Genomic DNA, 17731 nt, shown 5'->3' with positions numbered 1-17731 from the left:
TTAATAGATGATTTTGAAGTTGCTCTGATGAAGTAATTTGGCAATCAAACTGCACACAGCAAGAAAGCACTGAACATGATCAAATAAATTGTTGTTAGTGAAGCTAGCTGAAAAATAAATATCAGCCAAAACAGCAAGGAAAACTGTGCATTTCTCCAAATTCAGGGCTTTCAACATCTGTGAAATCTGTGAGGTCCTGTCATGACCACTGAGCAGAACTTTGTATTGTAATTTAAAATCTCTGTAGCTTGGCTGCCTTTATGTTTTGTCAGTAGCATACTCCTTGGCAAAGCTCTCAACCCAACACTGAGCAGTCCACTGAGCTGCCTTTATGTTCCTTGTTCTGGTCATCTGTCTCATTCTAATTCTAATTAGTTTGGCTGCAACAATTTAAATCCTGCTGGTAGCCGAGGTAAGTAGCTCCTCATTAAAAAAAATACATATTAACATTTTGGCCTTACTTAGTGAATATTAAATATAATCAGTTTTGTTATAAATGTAAAATTATCTATTGATTGACAAACCTTTATATATTCAGACAAGAATGGTATGAACATGAATAGCTCAGTTAACCAGTTCTGAGAGACAAGGCAAAACATGGCCATTGCTGGAAAACAGTAGGCGTTTGGGTATTCTCACTTCATCTGACTTGTGTTGTAACTTACCTTCTTTTTATTTTTATACCTCCTCATAATCTTCTAGCCCACCGTGTGGTCTTTACTCTTTCCAGCTGAAAAGCCAATCCTTCCCGGCTATCCATGGTATTGCCACTGTAGAAACAAGGAACTGCAGATGCTGGCTTAGATAAAATGACACAAAGTGCTGGAGTAACTCAACAGGTCAGGCAGCATCACTGGAGACCATGGAGAGGTGACCTTTTGGGCCAGGGCCCTTCTTCTTACTGATTGTGGGGGGTATCAATCTTAAGAAGGGTCCCGATTTGAAACGTCACCTAAACATGTTCTCCAGAGATGCTGCTTGAAATGCTGAGTTACTCCTGCATGTGTCCTAATGGCATTAGCAAAGTTTGGCTCTTCCTCATACCTCTTGATGCCTTGTCTTCCATATAAGTATCCTTGTGATATTCTCATCAAGAAACAAGATCAATTTTCTGATTTCTTACATTTGTGTATATTGCTCTATGACAATCACAATGAGGTCAGTGTTCAAAATAATTAATCCAACTTTCTTTGAGCTCCCTGCACCAAAAATCTTGAGGGGTTTATCTGCCCTATGTGTCTTGATTGCATCTGCTTTGTAGCTGATGGGCCATAAATGGATCAAAAGAGCATCCAGAGTAAGATGCAATATTATATCTTTCATTCTAATTATTTCTTCACACCTCAGATTTAGGATAGTCGAAGAGTGAATGATTAACGATACAAGAGTATTTTAGTCCATCGGACATTTCTGGAGCAGGTTTGTTTGAAACTAGCAACCTTACATCAACATACCAAGAGCCTTAGATCACACAAAATAATAAATGAAATAGTTGAATTCGTTTGAAGTGCCTTTCATTATCTTGCGAAGTTGTAAAGCAGTTTAAAATCATCGCATTATGTTTGAACATAAGCCACTGTTAGAACCATAGCCCAGCCCACAAACAGAAATGTGATAATCAGCATACAATTATTAATTTTAGTCACTGAAGATAAACATTGGCCAGAAAACCAGTAGAACCCACTGCACTTCATCAAAAAAGTGCCAAACGGATTTTCATTCTACTCTTGAACAGGCAGAAGAGTTTTGTTTAATATCACTTCTATGGGTGGGCGGCGCGACTCTCGTCAGCAGCGGCCTCTGCAGTCTGTCCGCGTTTTATTATTTTTTGTCTATGTTTTTATGTAGTTTTTGTTATTTTTTGTTGGGGTGTGTGTGGGGGGGGGGGGGTGGGGGGGGGGGGGGGGGGGGGGGGGAACTTTTTAAATCTCCCGGCACGGGAGACCCGACCTATTCTCGTCGGGTTTCCGTTATCGTTGGGGCTGCAACGAGGAGCGGCCTCCAACAGGAAGAGACCGGGGACTCTGGTGCCGACGACTCACCGTCGCCGTCGCGGGGCTGGCCGAGTCCGGAGCGGGTGGAGCGGTGGAGGAGCGCTGCTGCTGCTGCTGCTGTGGCCCGACCGGAGAGTCGGAGGCTTCAATGGCAGGTCTGTGGATGGCAGCACCGGGAGCCCGCGGGTCCCTGGAGGGAGACCGCTTTTCAGGGCTCTCGCAACGGCGACTTCCCCCGCCCGAGTTGCGGGGTTGAAGAGCTCCTGGAGCGGGGCCTACATCACTGCCGCGCGGCTTGGAATGGCCGCGGGACTCTGCGAGCGCACGCCGGGGGCTCTAACAGCAAGACCCGTGTGCGACCTCGCACCACCCGGCGTGGCTTTAATGGCCGCGGGACAATCGCCATCGCCAGCCGGGGGCTTTGACTTTGACTCTGACATCGGGTGGGGGGGGAGAGTGCAGTGGAGAGATAAGTTTATTTGGCCTTCCATCACAGCAATGTGATGGATGTTTATGTTAATTATGTTGTGTCTTGGGTCTATTTGTTTGTAATGTATGGCTGCAGAAACGGCATTTCGTTTGGACCTCAAGGGGTCCAAATGACAATTAAATGTATCTTGTATCTTGTTGTACTTCTAAATGGCAGCACTTATTTGGTAGTGCAGCATTTCTTTAACATTAAAGTGTTGCATCAGCTAAAACGTTGGACATTTATTTCTGACAGAAGGCGATGGATAATATTGTAGAGGTAAACTGAGGTATTAATCTCCATTTATTTTATCTCACCAATTGTACAGGGATCAACATCATTTAAGAGGACTGTACAGCTCCTTTTAAATCAGCTCCAAGAATGGACCGATTTACTATGTTTAGTTTCTGTGAAGAAATTCTCATTGTCTTTGTTTCTCAGATTATATTTAATGATAAAGATTAAAAATATTGTTTTTCAGTTCGAAAACAGCAAAGTTTATCCAAGTTGCCTTACAAAAATGGGAATTGTCATCAAATTAGGAAATTCTTAAATCTGTCTAAATGATTTTAGATTATACATATTTTGCAAGCATAATCTGTGCTAATGAAAGTCCTTCAAATCAGCTTTCACTCTTGACAACTGCAGAAAATGAATGTTCAATAGATATTGTTATATTTTGCAGATCAAAGACACAAATTGATTTATGAGTAGCAAAATGTGTAATTTCATGTGATTTAGTGCTACAATGTGGTAAGAGATACTGATCATGCTATTCTCTAATGCAATATTAATGCTTATTTTATCTATGTGTTCCACAGATAATTTTACATATATTTGCCATAGATTGCCTTACAACATAGAAGGCCACTGAGCAGGCCATGCCAGCTCTCAGCAATCCTGTTCCCTACTTATTATCCTGCAGCTGGGCCACACAGTGGCACAACTGCTGGAGCTGCTGTTTTACAGCGCTAGGCTTCTCTGTGGATTGTCACCTTGTCGTGGTGGAGAAGCCTGTCTGGTCCTGAGATACTGAGAGCAATGTCGTCTGGAGCTATGCTCCTGGTAGGGTCACCCATGGCGGTAAGGTCGAGGAGGAGGTCTCTGAATGAAGGCTGCAGCAGAAAAGGGTCTTGGATTCCAATCCACCGGATTCTGACCCAGATCTGTCAAGGACGGTGTGGTGGCTGTCTGTGCACCAGTCTCCCCACGTTAAACAAAGTCACGCACAGGTGTCCTCAATGAGAGGACAGTCATACTCGTTTCGACCGCCGATGATGATGATGACTCGGGTTCAATCCTGACCTCGGGTGTTGTTTGTGTGGAGTTTGTGGACCCTTCCTGTTCACAATATCTATGAACAATATATATTCATAACTGCACCGTCTTCCTGATACCAACTGAAAAGAGCCTGATCACTTTCAAATTGATATGAACTTTATGTAAGGATGTAATATTTTTATATGTTGCATTATAAATACTAAAAGAAGTAACATTAAATATGTACATTCTATTAAAAGAAACCCAGTTTAAACATAGAAGAGGATTTGGAAGTGAACATTGGTGATACTCAGAAAATATTTAATTTGAGTGCAGGTTATCAACATGATAAGCAAAATACGCATATGGACATCATTAGATTATAAATTGAAATAGATGCATTCGATTGTGCAGATTAAAAGTGAGCATGGTGAAGTTTTGATCCTCATATCTCAAAAATAATATTTGATTTCAAACAAGATTGGTCAAAGCAAAATTAAGGTTCCCGACCCGAAACATCTCCCATCCCTTTTCTCCAGAGATGCTGCCTGACCCGCTGAGTTTTAAGGGATAGATTCTTGATCAACATGGGCTTCAGGGGTTAGGGGGCAGAGATAGATCAGTCATGATTGAATGGTAGAGCAGACTTGATAGGACGAATGGCCGAATTCTGCTCCTATCACTTATGACCTTATGAGTTACTCCAGCACTTTGTGTTAATATTAGGTTTTATAGGTTCAGCAAAAAATATAAGATTAAAGCACCACATCTTTAAAATACCACAGGTATGGATGAAGCTGAATTGAGCAAATACTTATTTCAGATGGTGAATAAAAGGCACAGTTTGGAAGTCCATACATTCTAAGCAAGGTGAGAGCATTAAAAGATCTTGCTTTCCCCAGAAAATTGTATTAATTTAGAGCCAATTGACAGGGGATGTAGGTTGACTTTATTTCAACAGAGGCTACATATTAGCAGAAATATAAAAAAAAAAAATTAACCCAAAGGAGATAAGAAAAAGAATTAAAGCTCTCATTTTAATTTGGAATAAAACTTTGGTGCAGGATTATCAGACTGTCTCTGATTCACGTTCATGAGACCCAGACCATTTTATTTGATGACCTCTGTTGTAACAACAACAGTAAAACATATGTGATTGACAATTCCAACAAAGCAAAACATTCTGAGGACCTTCACAGGAGCATTATAAAATGAAACAATTAAGAGGTGATCAAGAAATCAGAACAGGAGAAGTGAGTTGGCGGAGCTAGTAGTTACGGAGATAGAGGAGAACAAATTAATTAAAGGAACTGAAAACTAATGAAATTTTTTAAATATAGGCATTGCTTAATCATGGTTCATGGTTCAATGTAGGTTAATAAGCATTGTGATGAATGATTGGAATTTGATGGAATGCGGCCACAGGCACGAGAATATTGTATGACCAGTTTTTAGACTGAAGTAGTGAGGTGAGACTTGCGATAAACAAGTTTAGAGGGTTTCAGCAGAAGAACTGGGATGAGGTAGGCTGAATACAGAAGTGTAAATAACATGGTCAAAGAGTGAACTATAGCAGGGGTGGAGATCAACATAGTGGCTTGCAAAAGTATTCATACCCCTTGAACTTTTCCATTGCTGCATCTTTATAATGGAGTGCTTGACAAAATTTGTAATCCAAGCACTATCAACTTTATGATGGGTAGGCCAGGATTTGCAAAGAAAGTGTGGCGTGCAAAAGTATTCAGCCCCCTTTACTCTGATACCCCCAAATAAAATCCAGTGCAACCAATTGCCTTCAGAAGTCACCTAATTAGTAAATAGAGTCCACTTGTGTGTAATCTAATCTCAGTATAAATACAGCTGTTCTGTGAAGGCCTCAGAGGTTTGTTAGAGAACATTAGTGAACAAACAGCATCATGAAGCCCAAGGAACACACCAGACAGGTCAGGGATAAAGTAGTGGAGAAGTTTAAAGCAGGGTTAGGTTATAAAAAAAATCCCAAGCTTTGAACATCTCACGGAGCACTGTTCAATCCATCATCCGGAAATGGAAAGAATATGGCACAACTGCAAACCTACCAAGACATGGCCGTCCACCTAAACTAACAGGCCGGGCAAGGAGAGCATTGATCAGAGAAGCAGCCAAGAGGCCCATGGTAACTCTGGAGGAGCTGCAGAGATCCACAGCTCAGGTGGGAGAGTCTGGCCACAGGACAACTATTAGTCGTGCACTCCACAAATCGGCCCTTTATGGAAGAGTGGCAAGAAGAAAGCCATTGTTGTAAAAAAGCCATAAGAAGTCCCGTTTGCAGTTTGCCACAAGCCATGTGGGGGACACAGCAAACATGTGGAGGAAGGTGCTCTGGTCAGATGAGACCAAAATTGAAGTTTTTGGCCTAAATGCAAAACGCTATGTGTGGCGGAAAACTAACACTGTACATCACCCTGAAAACACCATCCCCACTGTGAAACATGGTGGTGGCAGCATCATGCTGTGGGGATGCTTTTCTTCAGCAGGGACAGGGAAGCTGGTCAGAGTTGATGGGAAGATGGATGGAGCCAAATACAGGGCAATCTTTGAAGAAAACCTGTTGGAGTCTGCAAAAGACTTGAGACTGGTTCGGAGGTTCACCTTCCAGCAGGACAACGACCCTAAACATACAGCCAGAGCTACAATGGAATGGTTTAGATCAAAGCATATTCATGTGTTAGAATGGCCCAGTCAAAGTCCAGACCTAAATCCAATTGAGAATCTCTGGCAAGACTTGACAATTGCTGTTTACAGACGCTCTCCATCCAATCTGACTGAGCTTGAGCTATTTTGCAAAGAAGAATGGGCAAAAATTTCAGTCTCTAGATGTGCAAAGCTGGTAGAGACATACCCCAAAAGACTTGCAGCTGTAATTGCAGCGAAAGGTGGTTCTACAAAGTATTGACTCAGGGGGGCTGAATAATTTTGCACGTCACACTTTTCAGTTTTTTATTTGTAAAGAAATTTGAAAACCATGTATCATTTTACTTCCACTTCACAATTATGCACCACTTGGTGTTGGTCTATCACATAATATCCCAATAAAATATATTTACGTTTGTGGTTGTAACGTGACAAAATGTGGAAAAGTTCAAGGGGTATGAATACTTTTGCAAGCCACTGTATAGCAAACTAAGCTGAATGAGCTGAGACCACCATCACACACTATGTAGCCTTGGCAGCATAGGCAGTATATTGAAATTGGATGGGGTAAAGCAAACATTATTGGTGAGTTACAATGGGAGTTGGGAGGGGAGGGCTCTACTTTCTTTGCAAATCCTGGCCTACCCATCATAAAGTTGATAGTGCTTGGATTACAAATTTTGTCAAGCACTCCATTATAAAGATGCAGTAATGGTGAAGAATAGGTGACGTTTCGGGTCTGAAAAAGCGTTCCCACCCAAAACGTCATCTATTTTTTTTTCTCTAAAGATGCTGCCTAATACGCCGAGTTACACCAGCATTCTGTCTGCAGTAATGGAGATCCCAGATGACATGGCTGGATGTAGTGATAATGGCAATTTCATCTTTGCATTAAAATGTTGCCCCGCACGACTCTTTTAAACTTTGCCTCTCTCATATTAAAGCTATGCCCTTTGGTCGTTAATATTTCTATCCTGGGAAAAGGTTTCTGATCGTCTACCCTATCTATTTCTCTCGTTATGGTATATGCTTCCATCAGCCAACGATTCAGAGAAAACAATTTGTGTATTTTACCTCTCCTTAAAGCTAATATCCTCTAATCCAGGAAGCATTCTGGTAAACCTCTTCTGCACCCTCTCCAAAGCCTCCACATCCTTTCTGTAATGGGGCAACCAGAACTGGATGCAATATTCCAAATGTCCTATAAAAATGCATCATAACTACCTGACTAACGCTCAATATTTTGACCGATGACGGCAAGTATACCATGAACAGCAAGTAAAAAGGACAGAATGAACTGACATAGCCTTCTCATATTAAGATGGGTTTTGAGATTTCACTCTCCTGTGACAGCTAATTAAAAACAGGGGATCCTACACTCAAATCTCATGTGTTCAATTATCATCCTCTGTTCTCATTTAAATCTCCTGCGTAACTATTTTTCCCTTTTAAGCTTGTGGAAAGAACTAATATACAAAATTTAACAACATTGGACTATAAGCATCTCCTTAAAAACATTTGTCATCATTGTTGTCTGACCATTGAGTTCAACGATATCAGTTAGACAATAAAAAACACCATTGTCTTCATAATTATCCTTATGCCCTCGCTGAATAAAATGCAAGTTTCTGATAATCTACACTTAATTAGAAGATCTTTCAATTCTAAACTTGCTCTTAGAAAGTTGATTCAGACAGATCTAAATTTATTTCACCTCGTATCGTCGAGGCAGCTTTCACGGAGGCTCAAATTTGTGCACACCTACTTCTCATTGTGATGGGAATGTGCAAACCAATGCCAATGTTAATTTGTAGTTTTAAAACACTGAAGATGTTGGCTGCAAAATTGTCAACTCAATTCTATTTGCATTTATATTTCCTATGAGTTGGCTTATTTGGATTTAGCCATACCCAAAGCTTGCTGTCTCAATGGTATCTATGCTTTAAATTACAATATTTAAAAAACGGTATTTTCTGTAAATTAAGGTCTAAGCAAATTAATTGGTATATGGACATGATTTTGCACGTTGCTTCTGGGTTACACCTTATATATTCCTAAATTGTAGACAAATATAAAATAATTAATAATTCCAGTGTACAACATTTGTAAAATGAAGATGAGAGAAAAGCTACAAATATCAAATATGAACCTGGTAGACCCTTGGGGACAGTAGTTATTTTTTTTTAAATTTAAGGCAAATTCCATCTACTTGCTTGGATAATCATAAGAATTTCAGGCACTTTGAAAATCGGCAAGGTCATTTGGCACTGTTAGAATGGAATTAAAATTGCTCCATCCCCTTTTGGGAGCAACTTGTCTTAGTGCTAGCATTATTCAGGTGCTGGAATATTTCTTGCAGTTGGACTCACCACCAGTCTTTCACTGAAGTCTTGGGTCAGGAAGAGAATACAACAGGTGGTCTTGCACTCTTTCTAGGATTAGTGATTGAGAGTTAATTTTACCTTCCTTATTATTAAATCTCCCTGACAAACAGCCAAGATATTTATCATCATTCAATATTAGAGTTGAATGCAGCTCATGGTGAAAAAATAATCAGTCAAAATAGGGTTGGCAGAAGCTTGTGTGGAGCTTGTATTGGCATTAACCAGTTGAGTTAAATGGACTGTTTTGTGCTTTAAATGTATGTATTTAACAAATGTATCTGAAGTTCATCAAAACATTGAGCAGGGAAAGATCAGCTTATCCATCAAGCCCATGGTTCATATTTTCCGAAAGAAAGAGAGGTTGCACATAGAACACCTTGAGCCCACAGAGGATTGCAGTTAATGAAGTACTTTCCAAATGTAGTTTTTGAGGTAAGATAGGAAACACAGATGCCAATTTGCACACAGCAACATTCCATTAACTGGGAAAATGATTCATTAGCCATGTTCTGGTGTTGATTGAGGAATAACTAATCATTAGAACACTCGGAACAACTCCCTTGTTCTTCAGAAAAATAGTGTCATCTTACATCCTTGTGAGAAAGCAGGTAGATACTTGGTTTATTTAAACTCCTACCCATAACATGGTAGCACTGTGGTTAGTGCTACTGTCACAGAGAGAATTGGGTTCAGTCCGGACCTGAGATGTTGTATATGTGGAGATTGCACATTTTCCGTGACCACATAGGTTTCCATTGGTTTGGTTTCCTCTCACATCCCAAATATGCACTGGTTGGTTAAGTGGCTATCTAATTTTTTTCTGCTGCAGTTAAACATAGAACATAGAACAGTACAGCACATGAACAGGCCCTTCAGCCCACAATATTTGTGCTGACCATGATGCCAAGTTAAACTGACCTCATCAGCCTTTACATGATCCACCTCCCTCTATTCCATTCACTTCCCTGTCCTTATTAAATGCCTCTTAAATGTCACTATGAAATCTGCCTCCACCACCATGCTTGGCAGTGCATTCCAGGCCCTCATCAATCACACTTTTGTGTAAAAAATAACTTGTCCCACATATCGCCATTAAACTTTTTCCCTCTCACCTTATAGCTATGCTCCCTAATGTTGGATATGTCCACCTGGGAAAAAAGGTTCTGACTATCTACCCTATATATATACCTCTCATAATTTTATACACTTCTATCAACTATCCCCTCAGCCTCGAATCTTCCATAAAAAAGAAACCAAGTATATCCAACCTCTCACTGTAAATAGCAAAATAATTAAAGAGTTGATGGGCTTGTCAGATAATAAGTTCTAGGGTACAGAGAAGTAAGGACCTGGAATGGAAAACCTAAATGGGCATAATAAGTCAGTGAAATTTTTTTTTCTCATCAATATTCAGAATTTTAATTACAAGGGAAGGTGGAGATTCCAGTCATCATGGTAGATGTAGGTACCAACAACATAGGCAAGGCAAAGAACGAGGTAATGAATTATCAGTATGAGGAGTTGGGCACTAAATTAAGAAGCAGAAGCCACTTGCAAACTGTCAATGTGCAAATAACATTAGAGAAATTAATGTGGTTCATGGACTGATGGGGCACTGCATTAGTACTGGAGAAAGTAGGATCTGTCTGTTGGGACAGTCTGCACCTGAAACATGCTGGGACCAATATTCAGGTGAAGTGCTTAACTAGGAAAGGGCTAGCAGTTGGAAAATAACTTGAGTGGCTCGGTATTTAATGAATCCAAGTGCAACGTGAAGAATTACCTGGATTCACAAAACCAGAATATAGAAATAATTTTGGTGGAGAGGACCAGAAATCACCTAAAGGAGTTGTGTAGCCCCACCAAACACAAAATCCAGGTTATGACAGAGTAATGACAGAAGTAATGGAAGCTTGTTAGAGAGTATGGCAACAATCATGGAGGATTTAGATTTACATTTACAATGGGCAAAGAAAGCCAAGATGAGGAGTTCATGGTGTTTACCGGATAATTTCTTAGAACAGCGCATTCTGGAGCCACCAATCGAGCAGGCTATACTAGACCTGGCATTATCCAATGAAAAATAGGATTAATTAATTATCTCATCTAGGACCTCTTGGTTTATTAAAGGTCGTAGAGTGTAGGAATAACAGCAATTACAATATAATTTAATTTGACATTCAAATTAAGGGAGAGAACAGTTGGTCTAAAACTGGCAAATTAGGTTAAGGACTCGATTAATAGAGAAGGAGTGCAGACATTTGAGGTGACTTTTTGGAATAAACCAAACGTATGCAGTCCAACGAGAAAGATAAATTCCAAGCAGAGGGCTCACTGTCTGTGGTTAATTGGAAAAGTTAAAGTGTATAATTGTGCAAAGATTTTTATTTTTATTTTTATTTTTTTATTTCTATTTATTTTTCATGCACACTGAATGGACATTGGTTGAGCAACGTTTTTTTGTTTCCTCTGGGTATGCGAATACTCAGGAAATGACAATAAAGATATACAATGTGCAAAGATAGTGGTGGCCAAAATATTAAAAGAAGCAAAGAATGTCTGAAAGATTCATAAGGAAGATAAAATGGAGTTCCAGACAAAGCTTGCCAGAAATATGAAAACAATGGTTTTGGAACCTTGCAATGCCAAATAAGGAGATAGCAACAAGAAAACTGTAGATGCTAGAAATCTGAACTGAAAACAGAAAATACTGGAAAATACTCTTGAGATCAATCAGGGAAATAAGGTTAATATTTCAATGAACTGGAAAAGAGAGCAAACTTGGTTTAAAGTTGCAGAGAATGTGGTGATGGATTAATAGGACCTATGGATTAATAGGATCCAATCTAGTTGATGGGTTAATAGGAACCATCAGTATCAGAAGAGGACTGACCAGTTCTGATACAGAGAAAGCGAGTGACTCAAAATTGTAACATTCGATATTGCATCAATAAGGTAACAATGTAGCTTCACAGAAGATGAAGTGTTGATCCAGGACATCATTATAATGGGGCAGAAAGCTAAAAAAAAAGCTAAAGAAAATAGTGTGAATGGGATAAACCTTTACTGATACTCACAGCAAACATGCACAGATATCACCGTATTTCTCTGTTCTTGTACCCGGTACCCGGACTTGGCGTCGAAGGACAAGAAGCCAAAGAAAAGAAGTGGCAGCCAAATAACTGAACGGAAACAAAGCCGAAACGCCAAATAACCGAAAGCGTACGAAACCGAAACACCAACTAACCAAAAGGGTGGGACGCCTAAATGCAAACTAACTGAAAGGCCGCTCTGCCGATACGCCAACTAACCGAATGGCCGCTCAGCCGAAAAATCAAATAGCGGACATGACGTCACAGGGGGAGCGGGACGTGTTAGTGATTGGTCCAGACCCCCGTGTCCATCACATCACTGGCCGGTGGAGACGGGAGGGTCGGGGTCATTTTCCCACACAAGCAATAGGTGACTGGGTACTCTGAACCCGAGCACCAAGTTGTAAGCGGCTGAAGGGGCGCATCGCTCGGGACAGCCCCCAATCTCCCACGGCCGCCCTCCGCCTCGTCTCCCCCGTGTGGTCGCACTGTGATGAGCTGTGTGTCAGCAGCACCGGGTGGAGCAGAGGTGTGGGACAGGCTGGTCCCTCCAGCCCTCCCAGAGACACTGACCGCAATGCACCGCCATCGGACCCCAACCCCCACACCAGGGTGATTCACCCCCCCGACCCCCGGACCACTGGGGTGATTTATCCCCTGACACCCACACCGGGTGATTCACCCCCACCCCGGGGACAGACGGCTCGGGGCATTGGCAGCCATAGTAAATCACTTTTAAACCATGGGGGGGGGGGGACACAAATTCCCTGGTGGGCCGATGATAAGTGTGCATGACAACAAACAACAGAGTGCCCAATCGCCTATGGCTTGTGTGGGAAAATGACCCCCACCCTCCCATCGCCAATGGCCAGTGATGTGATGGACGCGGGGGTTTGGACCAATCGCTGACAAGTCCCGTTCACCTCGCCCCCGGCGATGTCATGTCTGATATTTGACTTTTCGGCTGAGCAGCCATTCGGTTAGTTGGCTTGTAGGCGACACAGCCTTTCGGTTAGTTAGCGTTTCGGCAAGCGGCCTTTCGGTGAGTTTGCTTTTAGGCGATGCAGCCTTTCGGTTAGTTGGCTTTTAGGCGTCCCTCCCTTTCGGTTAGTTTGCATATAGACATCCCACCCTTTCAGTTAGTTGGTGTTTCGGCTTTGTACGCTTTTGGTTATTTGGCGTTTCGGCTTCGTTTCCATTTGGTTATTTGGCTTCCACTTCTTTGCTTTGGCTTCTCATCCTTCGACACCATGTCCGTACACGCTTGTACCCAATATAAAATTCTGGCACATGAGTCAAGTTAACGATCACAGTTAATGTAAAACTCTATTGTATGTCCAATACACTGCACCTTGATTTTGTAATAAACCATGTACAACCAATAATCAATAATCCAGCTATCGCCAAAGCAGGTTTTTGTAAAAGAAAAACTCAATGTCAATTTTTTAAAATATTATTTTCTTCTTGGCACAGAAGCAAAGATTCTGCATGCATTTTGAAGGCCTTACCTGTGTTTGCAGTTACCCTGAATGATGTGCGTATAATCGGGTTGAATATTTTTCTATTCCATTTAAATAGTAAGTAGATTTACATCCTTGAATGTATTTTTTTTAATGTAACTGGTGGCGCACAGTGGCGCAGCGGTAGAGCTTGCAGCGCCGGAAACCCGGGTTCAATCATGACTACGGGTGAGTTTTACGTTCTCCCTGTGACCACATGGGTTTTCTCGGAGATCTTCGGTTTCCTCCCACACTCCAAAGATGTACAGGTTTGTAGGTAATTGGCTTGGTGTATGTGTAAATTGTCCCTAGTAGTAGGATAGTGTTAATATGCAGAGATCACTGGTCGGTGCGGACTCGATGGGCCTAAGGGCCTGTTTTCGTGATGTATCTCTAAACTAAAAAACTAAAGACTGCACTGCAGATGGTATTATGAGTCATCTGCTGTTCACTTAGCACAACTATATCACAGATTCATAAAGAAATATAGCATAGAAACATATCCTTTGGCCTACCGAGTGTTGTGAGTGGATGCAGAAGTGGAACATAGAACTAGTGTGAATGAGTGATTGAAGGTTTGCATAGACTCGGTCTGCCAAAGGGTCTGTTTTAATGCTGTATCTCTAAACTAAAGAAGTAGGAGACCCAGAAATAGTAAATTTGGAAGTAGATGTGTAATGTTCTGCTAATTCATTGTTCAGTTATATACGCCAATAAAGGAGGATTGCTTCAACAATCATGAATTAACTTCTGGCTACAATTAGATGCGTATTCAATGATTGCTAATTAAATGAATTTCAGTTAGGGAAGTCAATTGGAATTTGCAGCCTTATCACAAGGAATGCCGCACAATCTAAACTGAATGTTCTTTTTATTCGGGATGTGTACTTTTGCCTCAGGGAAAGTTCAACCATATGTTTCATAAAGCTTCTTCAGCCCTTTATTTATTACATTTTGTTATGTGCGCATCAGGAGTTTTGTCATTATCCCCTTATATGTGCATCAGGAGTTTTGTCATTAAGGGTGTGAGTACTGTTTCTTCAAAAGGATACATTAATTTTGTATCAACTAACTTCCTTTCTGTGTACAAGTACACATGGATTTGTTCCTCCACCCCGATATACAAATGCAGAGAAATGAACAATCATTGACATGAAACATTAACTCTTGTTTTTCTTCTCAGAGAGGATGTCAGACCCTTTGAGTATTTACAGCATGTTCTGTTTTTATTTTCATTAAGTTCTTAGTGGCTTTACCCATAGCTTGATCTTCCATTATTGTATTGCAAAAGCCTTTATATTCCTTGTTTTAAAGTACTCCAAACCCCCAACTTTGCTTTCTATAATCTGTGCACTTTTATTTATCAGTTTAGATTTCCTTGGGTTGGAAAATTTCCTATTTCTTCACATTTCCTGAAAATTATTTATTTTTAACAACCTTGCTTGAACTAGATAATTTTAACATTCCTATTCCCTATACACCTGAACCTTAATTTCTACAATAATCACACATTAGAGAAACCAGGCCTAGCGCAGTCAAGCATAGGCAACCGGTTTCTACAGCTCAATCTTCCCCCAAAATCTAAATCTTTTAGCAGGAAATTTTGGCTTGCAAGTATTAAACACATGATACAATGACATTGGCTAGTTCTAGTCAGCTTCTTTGAAGTTAATGGAATTGTCGAAAGACTAAACTCAAAGATACGTGTTTGATGCAACACAACAGAGATAAACATTTCATGTGAGCCATAATATCCTGCCTCAACCAAAAGGTTCTGAAATACACTATAAGAGTAACATAATTTTGGAACTCTTCTTAACTATTATATTATAATTGCTTACTTACTCTACTTACTCAACCTTGATTAAGTTACAAAAAAATCTGTTCAACGTTGTTCCTAAAGTCATTGACCTTGTTGCAATAATTAAATTTCAGAATTGAAATGGTAGTGGAATGCTGACTGCTGTCCCTCATACTTTATTCTGACTCACCCCCACCCCCATCTTTCTAACCCAATATATAAATGATCTTTATTCTATCCGTAAAGGTCCAACAATGGAATGGTACCTTTGGAATGTGCATTCCAGAAATGCCTCCAACACCCAATCATCTAATGTCTACAGCTTTCAATAGGTGCTTTGTAATGAAGTGAATGCAAGTGTGTTGATTTTGAAGGACACACAAAGATAAAAACAGGATTTTAAAAACATATACGCCAATTACAGGTATCTTGCTATAGTCATAAAGCCACATTTTGCATAAATGTAACCATAAAAATTATAATAGATTATAATTTATATAAAAATCCAAATATTGAATATAGCTGAAGCTGAATCTTGAATTAAAAAAATAATAATCCAGTGTGATTATTTAGATTGTGTCTGTGCGCCCTTATCATAATTCCAGTTGGAGGTGCAATTGGAAATTAGATTTTTTTTCACTGATTGTAAAATGAACTTCCAGGTGATCTACTTTCCCATCAGATTATATCAGTATAGAACAAGAGGACCCTATGTTTGATACTTTAACAATGTTCTCAGCAGCTGCTGTGCTATAATCGATTCACTTCGCTGGATAACGGACGGGGACATTTATTCGCAGTTTTTGATCCTACCCTTCTGTTCACTTCTCCCATTAGAGTGTGTATTAGTATGGGATGCTACTATGATAACATTATTTGGCTGCATCCCTCTACCAAATCATTGTAGAAAGTTTCTTACTGTCTAAACCCAAGCATTAACAATCTTTTTTTACAGGGAACCAAAAATGGACATCACCCATTTAAAGACCAGACATATCAGAAATTGTATTATAAGGCATAAGGAGAAAACGGAAGATAAAATTAAAAGGTAAATGGTAAGAAAATATTATTCCAATTAGCAATCGGTATAAATTGATTTGTTGGTTCTTGCCAGGTGATGAACTTCGTGAACGTTTCATAATCAGACAATTCTCAGAATACACTGGAAGTTCAACCTTAAGTGGTCTGAAATACAATCTCCAGCAAAATGTAGGCCAAAAGTATATACCAAAATGATAGGGGGTCCAGCTGAAGTGCGATGAGATGGTGTTTTCTAATCACAAACATATAATTATCCCAGTGTGAATGTCAATGCTGAAAGAGTTAAAGACCAAACAAGTGCGCAGTAAGTGCCCACACAGATCTGTGAGACCTCCAGTCTCTGCAAACTGATTACACTATCTGAATATGACAGACTGGATCAACATGAACCCTGGTCAAGCGCGAGAATTTATGCCATCAATGCACAATACAGACTTTCTATGTCTCAGTTTGGAAATAATACAAGAAGTATGTCATTGTGAAAGGCGGCTGTTTAGAGTGGGCTATTGAAATGGTTTCTGTCTACGAGATGCAAAAACAAAGGAAGTTATTTCATGGGGTACCTTAGAAACTATTGTATTTAACAAACAGAAACACAAATAAACACATTTAAAAAAAAATGTCCCATGGCTTATTCAAAGTTTTCTTACGCTAGATCTGCTCCAATGCTGAGATACCGACCTTAACAAGAGATCAGCAGGCGAAGCGAATAAACTTTGCGGCAGAAGAGATGCATGAAAATTGAACAATACGTTACATTGTCATATTTATAAAAGATAGATTAAAATATCCATCCTACCTGACAGTGCAAGAAGAAAAAATAAAATATTGAGTAAGTGTGGAGTGGCGAAACCTCTTGAGAATACTTCCTTTTCTGCCTTCATTTTCGGACTAACTCTGGGTCCTTCCTGATGATGATTTGCATGATTTGTGCAAACAGGGCACGTCCTTAGTACCACTAGGAGTTTTCGACAGACCTCAGCTCTGCCAAGCTCCTGAATAGGATAGTGTTCTCTAATTTATTACCAAGCTTTCAGCACACAGAATCCATGCCAACTTCAGCAGGGATGGGGAAACATAAAGATGGAGATCTTGTCCTTACCCTTTACAGAAGAATGGAACCTTTTGGGAAAACATGGAAACTGATATTTGAACTCAAATCCTTCTCCGGCCAGTGCTTGATGTCCATTATCCATGAATGTTTTGACATGAATATTAACCATTCACATTCCCGAGTTCTCAAGGAACACATTAAATTTCCTGAAGAAGGGTCTCGACCCGAAACATCACCTATTCCTTTCTCCAGAGACGCATCCTGACCAGCTGAGTTACCTCAGCATTGTGTGTCAACCTTCGGTGTAAACCAACATCTGCAATTCCTTCTTACACATTCAATTTTCTCCCTAATTTATCCAACCTTTTCTCAGAGAAATAGTTTCCCCCTTTGGAACCATACATCACATTGACCCATATTTTCATAGAATCATAGAAAATTTGCCACACTGGAGACTTATTACC

The 17731-nt window shown here is 40.2% G+C and overlaps 1 protein-coding gene across 1 annotated transcript in view; it reads right to left on the bottom strand.

The window, feature by feature from the left end:
• Positions 1–17351, bottom strand: part of LOC129712423 (hepatocyte cell adhesion molecule-like) — a 35969-nt gene extending 18618 nt beyond the window's left edge. Inside the window, 1 exon segment of the mRNA XM_055660846.1 lies at positions 17013–17351. Coding sequence (XP_055516821.1) covers positions 17013–17097 — 85 coding nt within the window. The 5' untranslated portion in view covers positions 17098–17351.
• Positions 17352–17731: the final 380 nt, after the last annotated feature.

This window comes from Leucoraja erinacea, chromosome 32 (genome assembly GCF_028641065.1).
Source record: "Leucoraja erinacea ecotype New England chromosome 32, Leri_hhj_1, whole genome shotgun sequence".
NCBI classification, from domain to species: Eukaryota; Metazoa; Chordata; class Chondrichthyes; order Rajiformes; family Rajidae; genus Leucoraja; species Leucoraja erinaceus.
The sequence above is the reverse complement of the archived record's forward strand: the minus strand, read 5'-3'. Positions and strand labels throughout refer to the sequence as shown.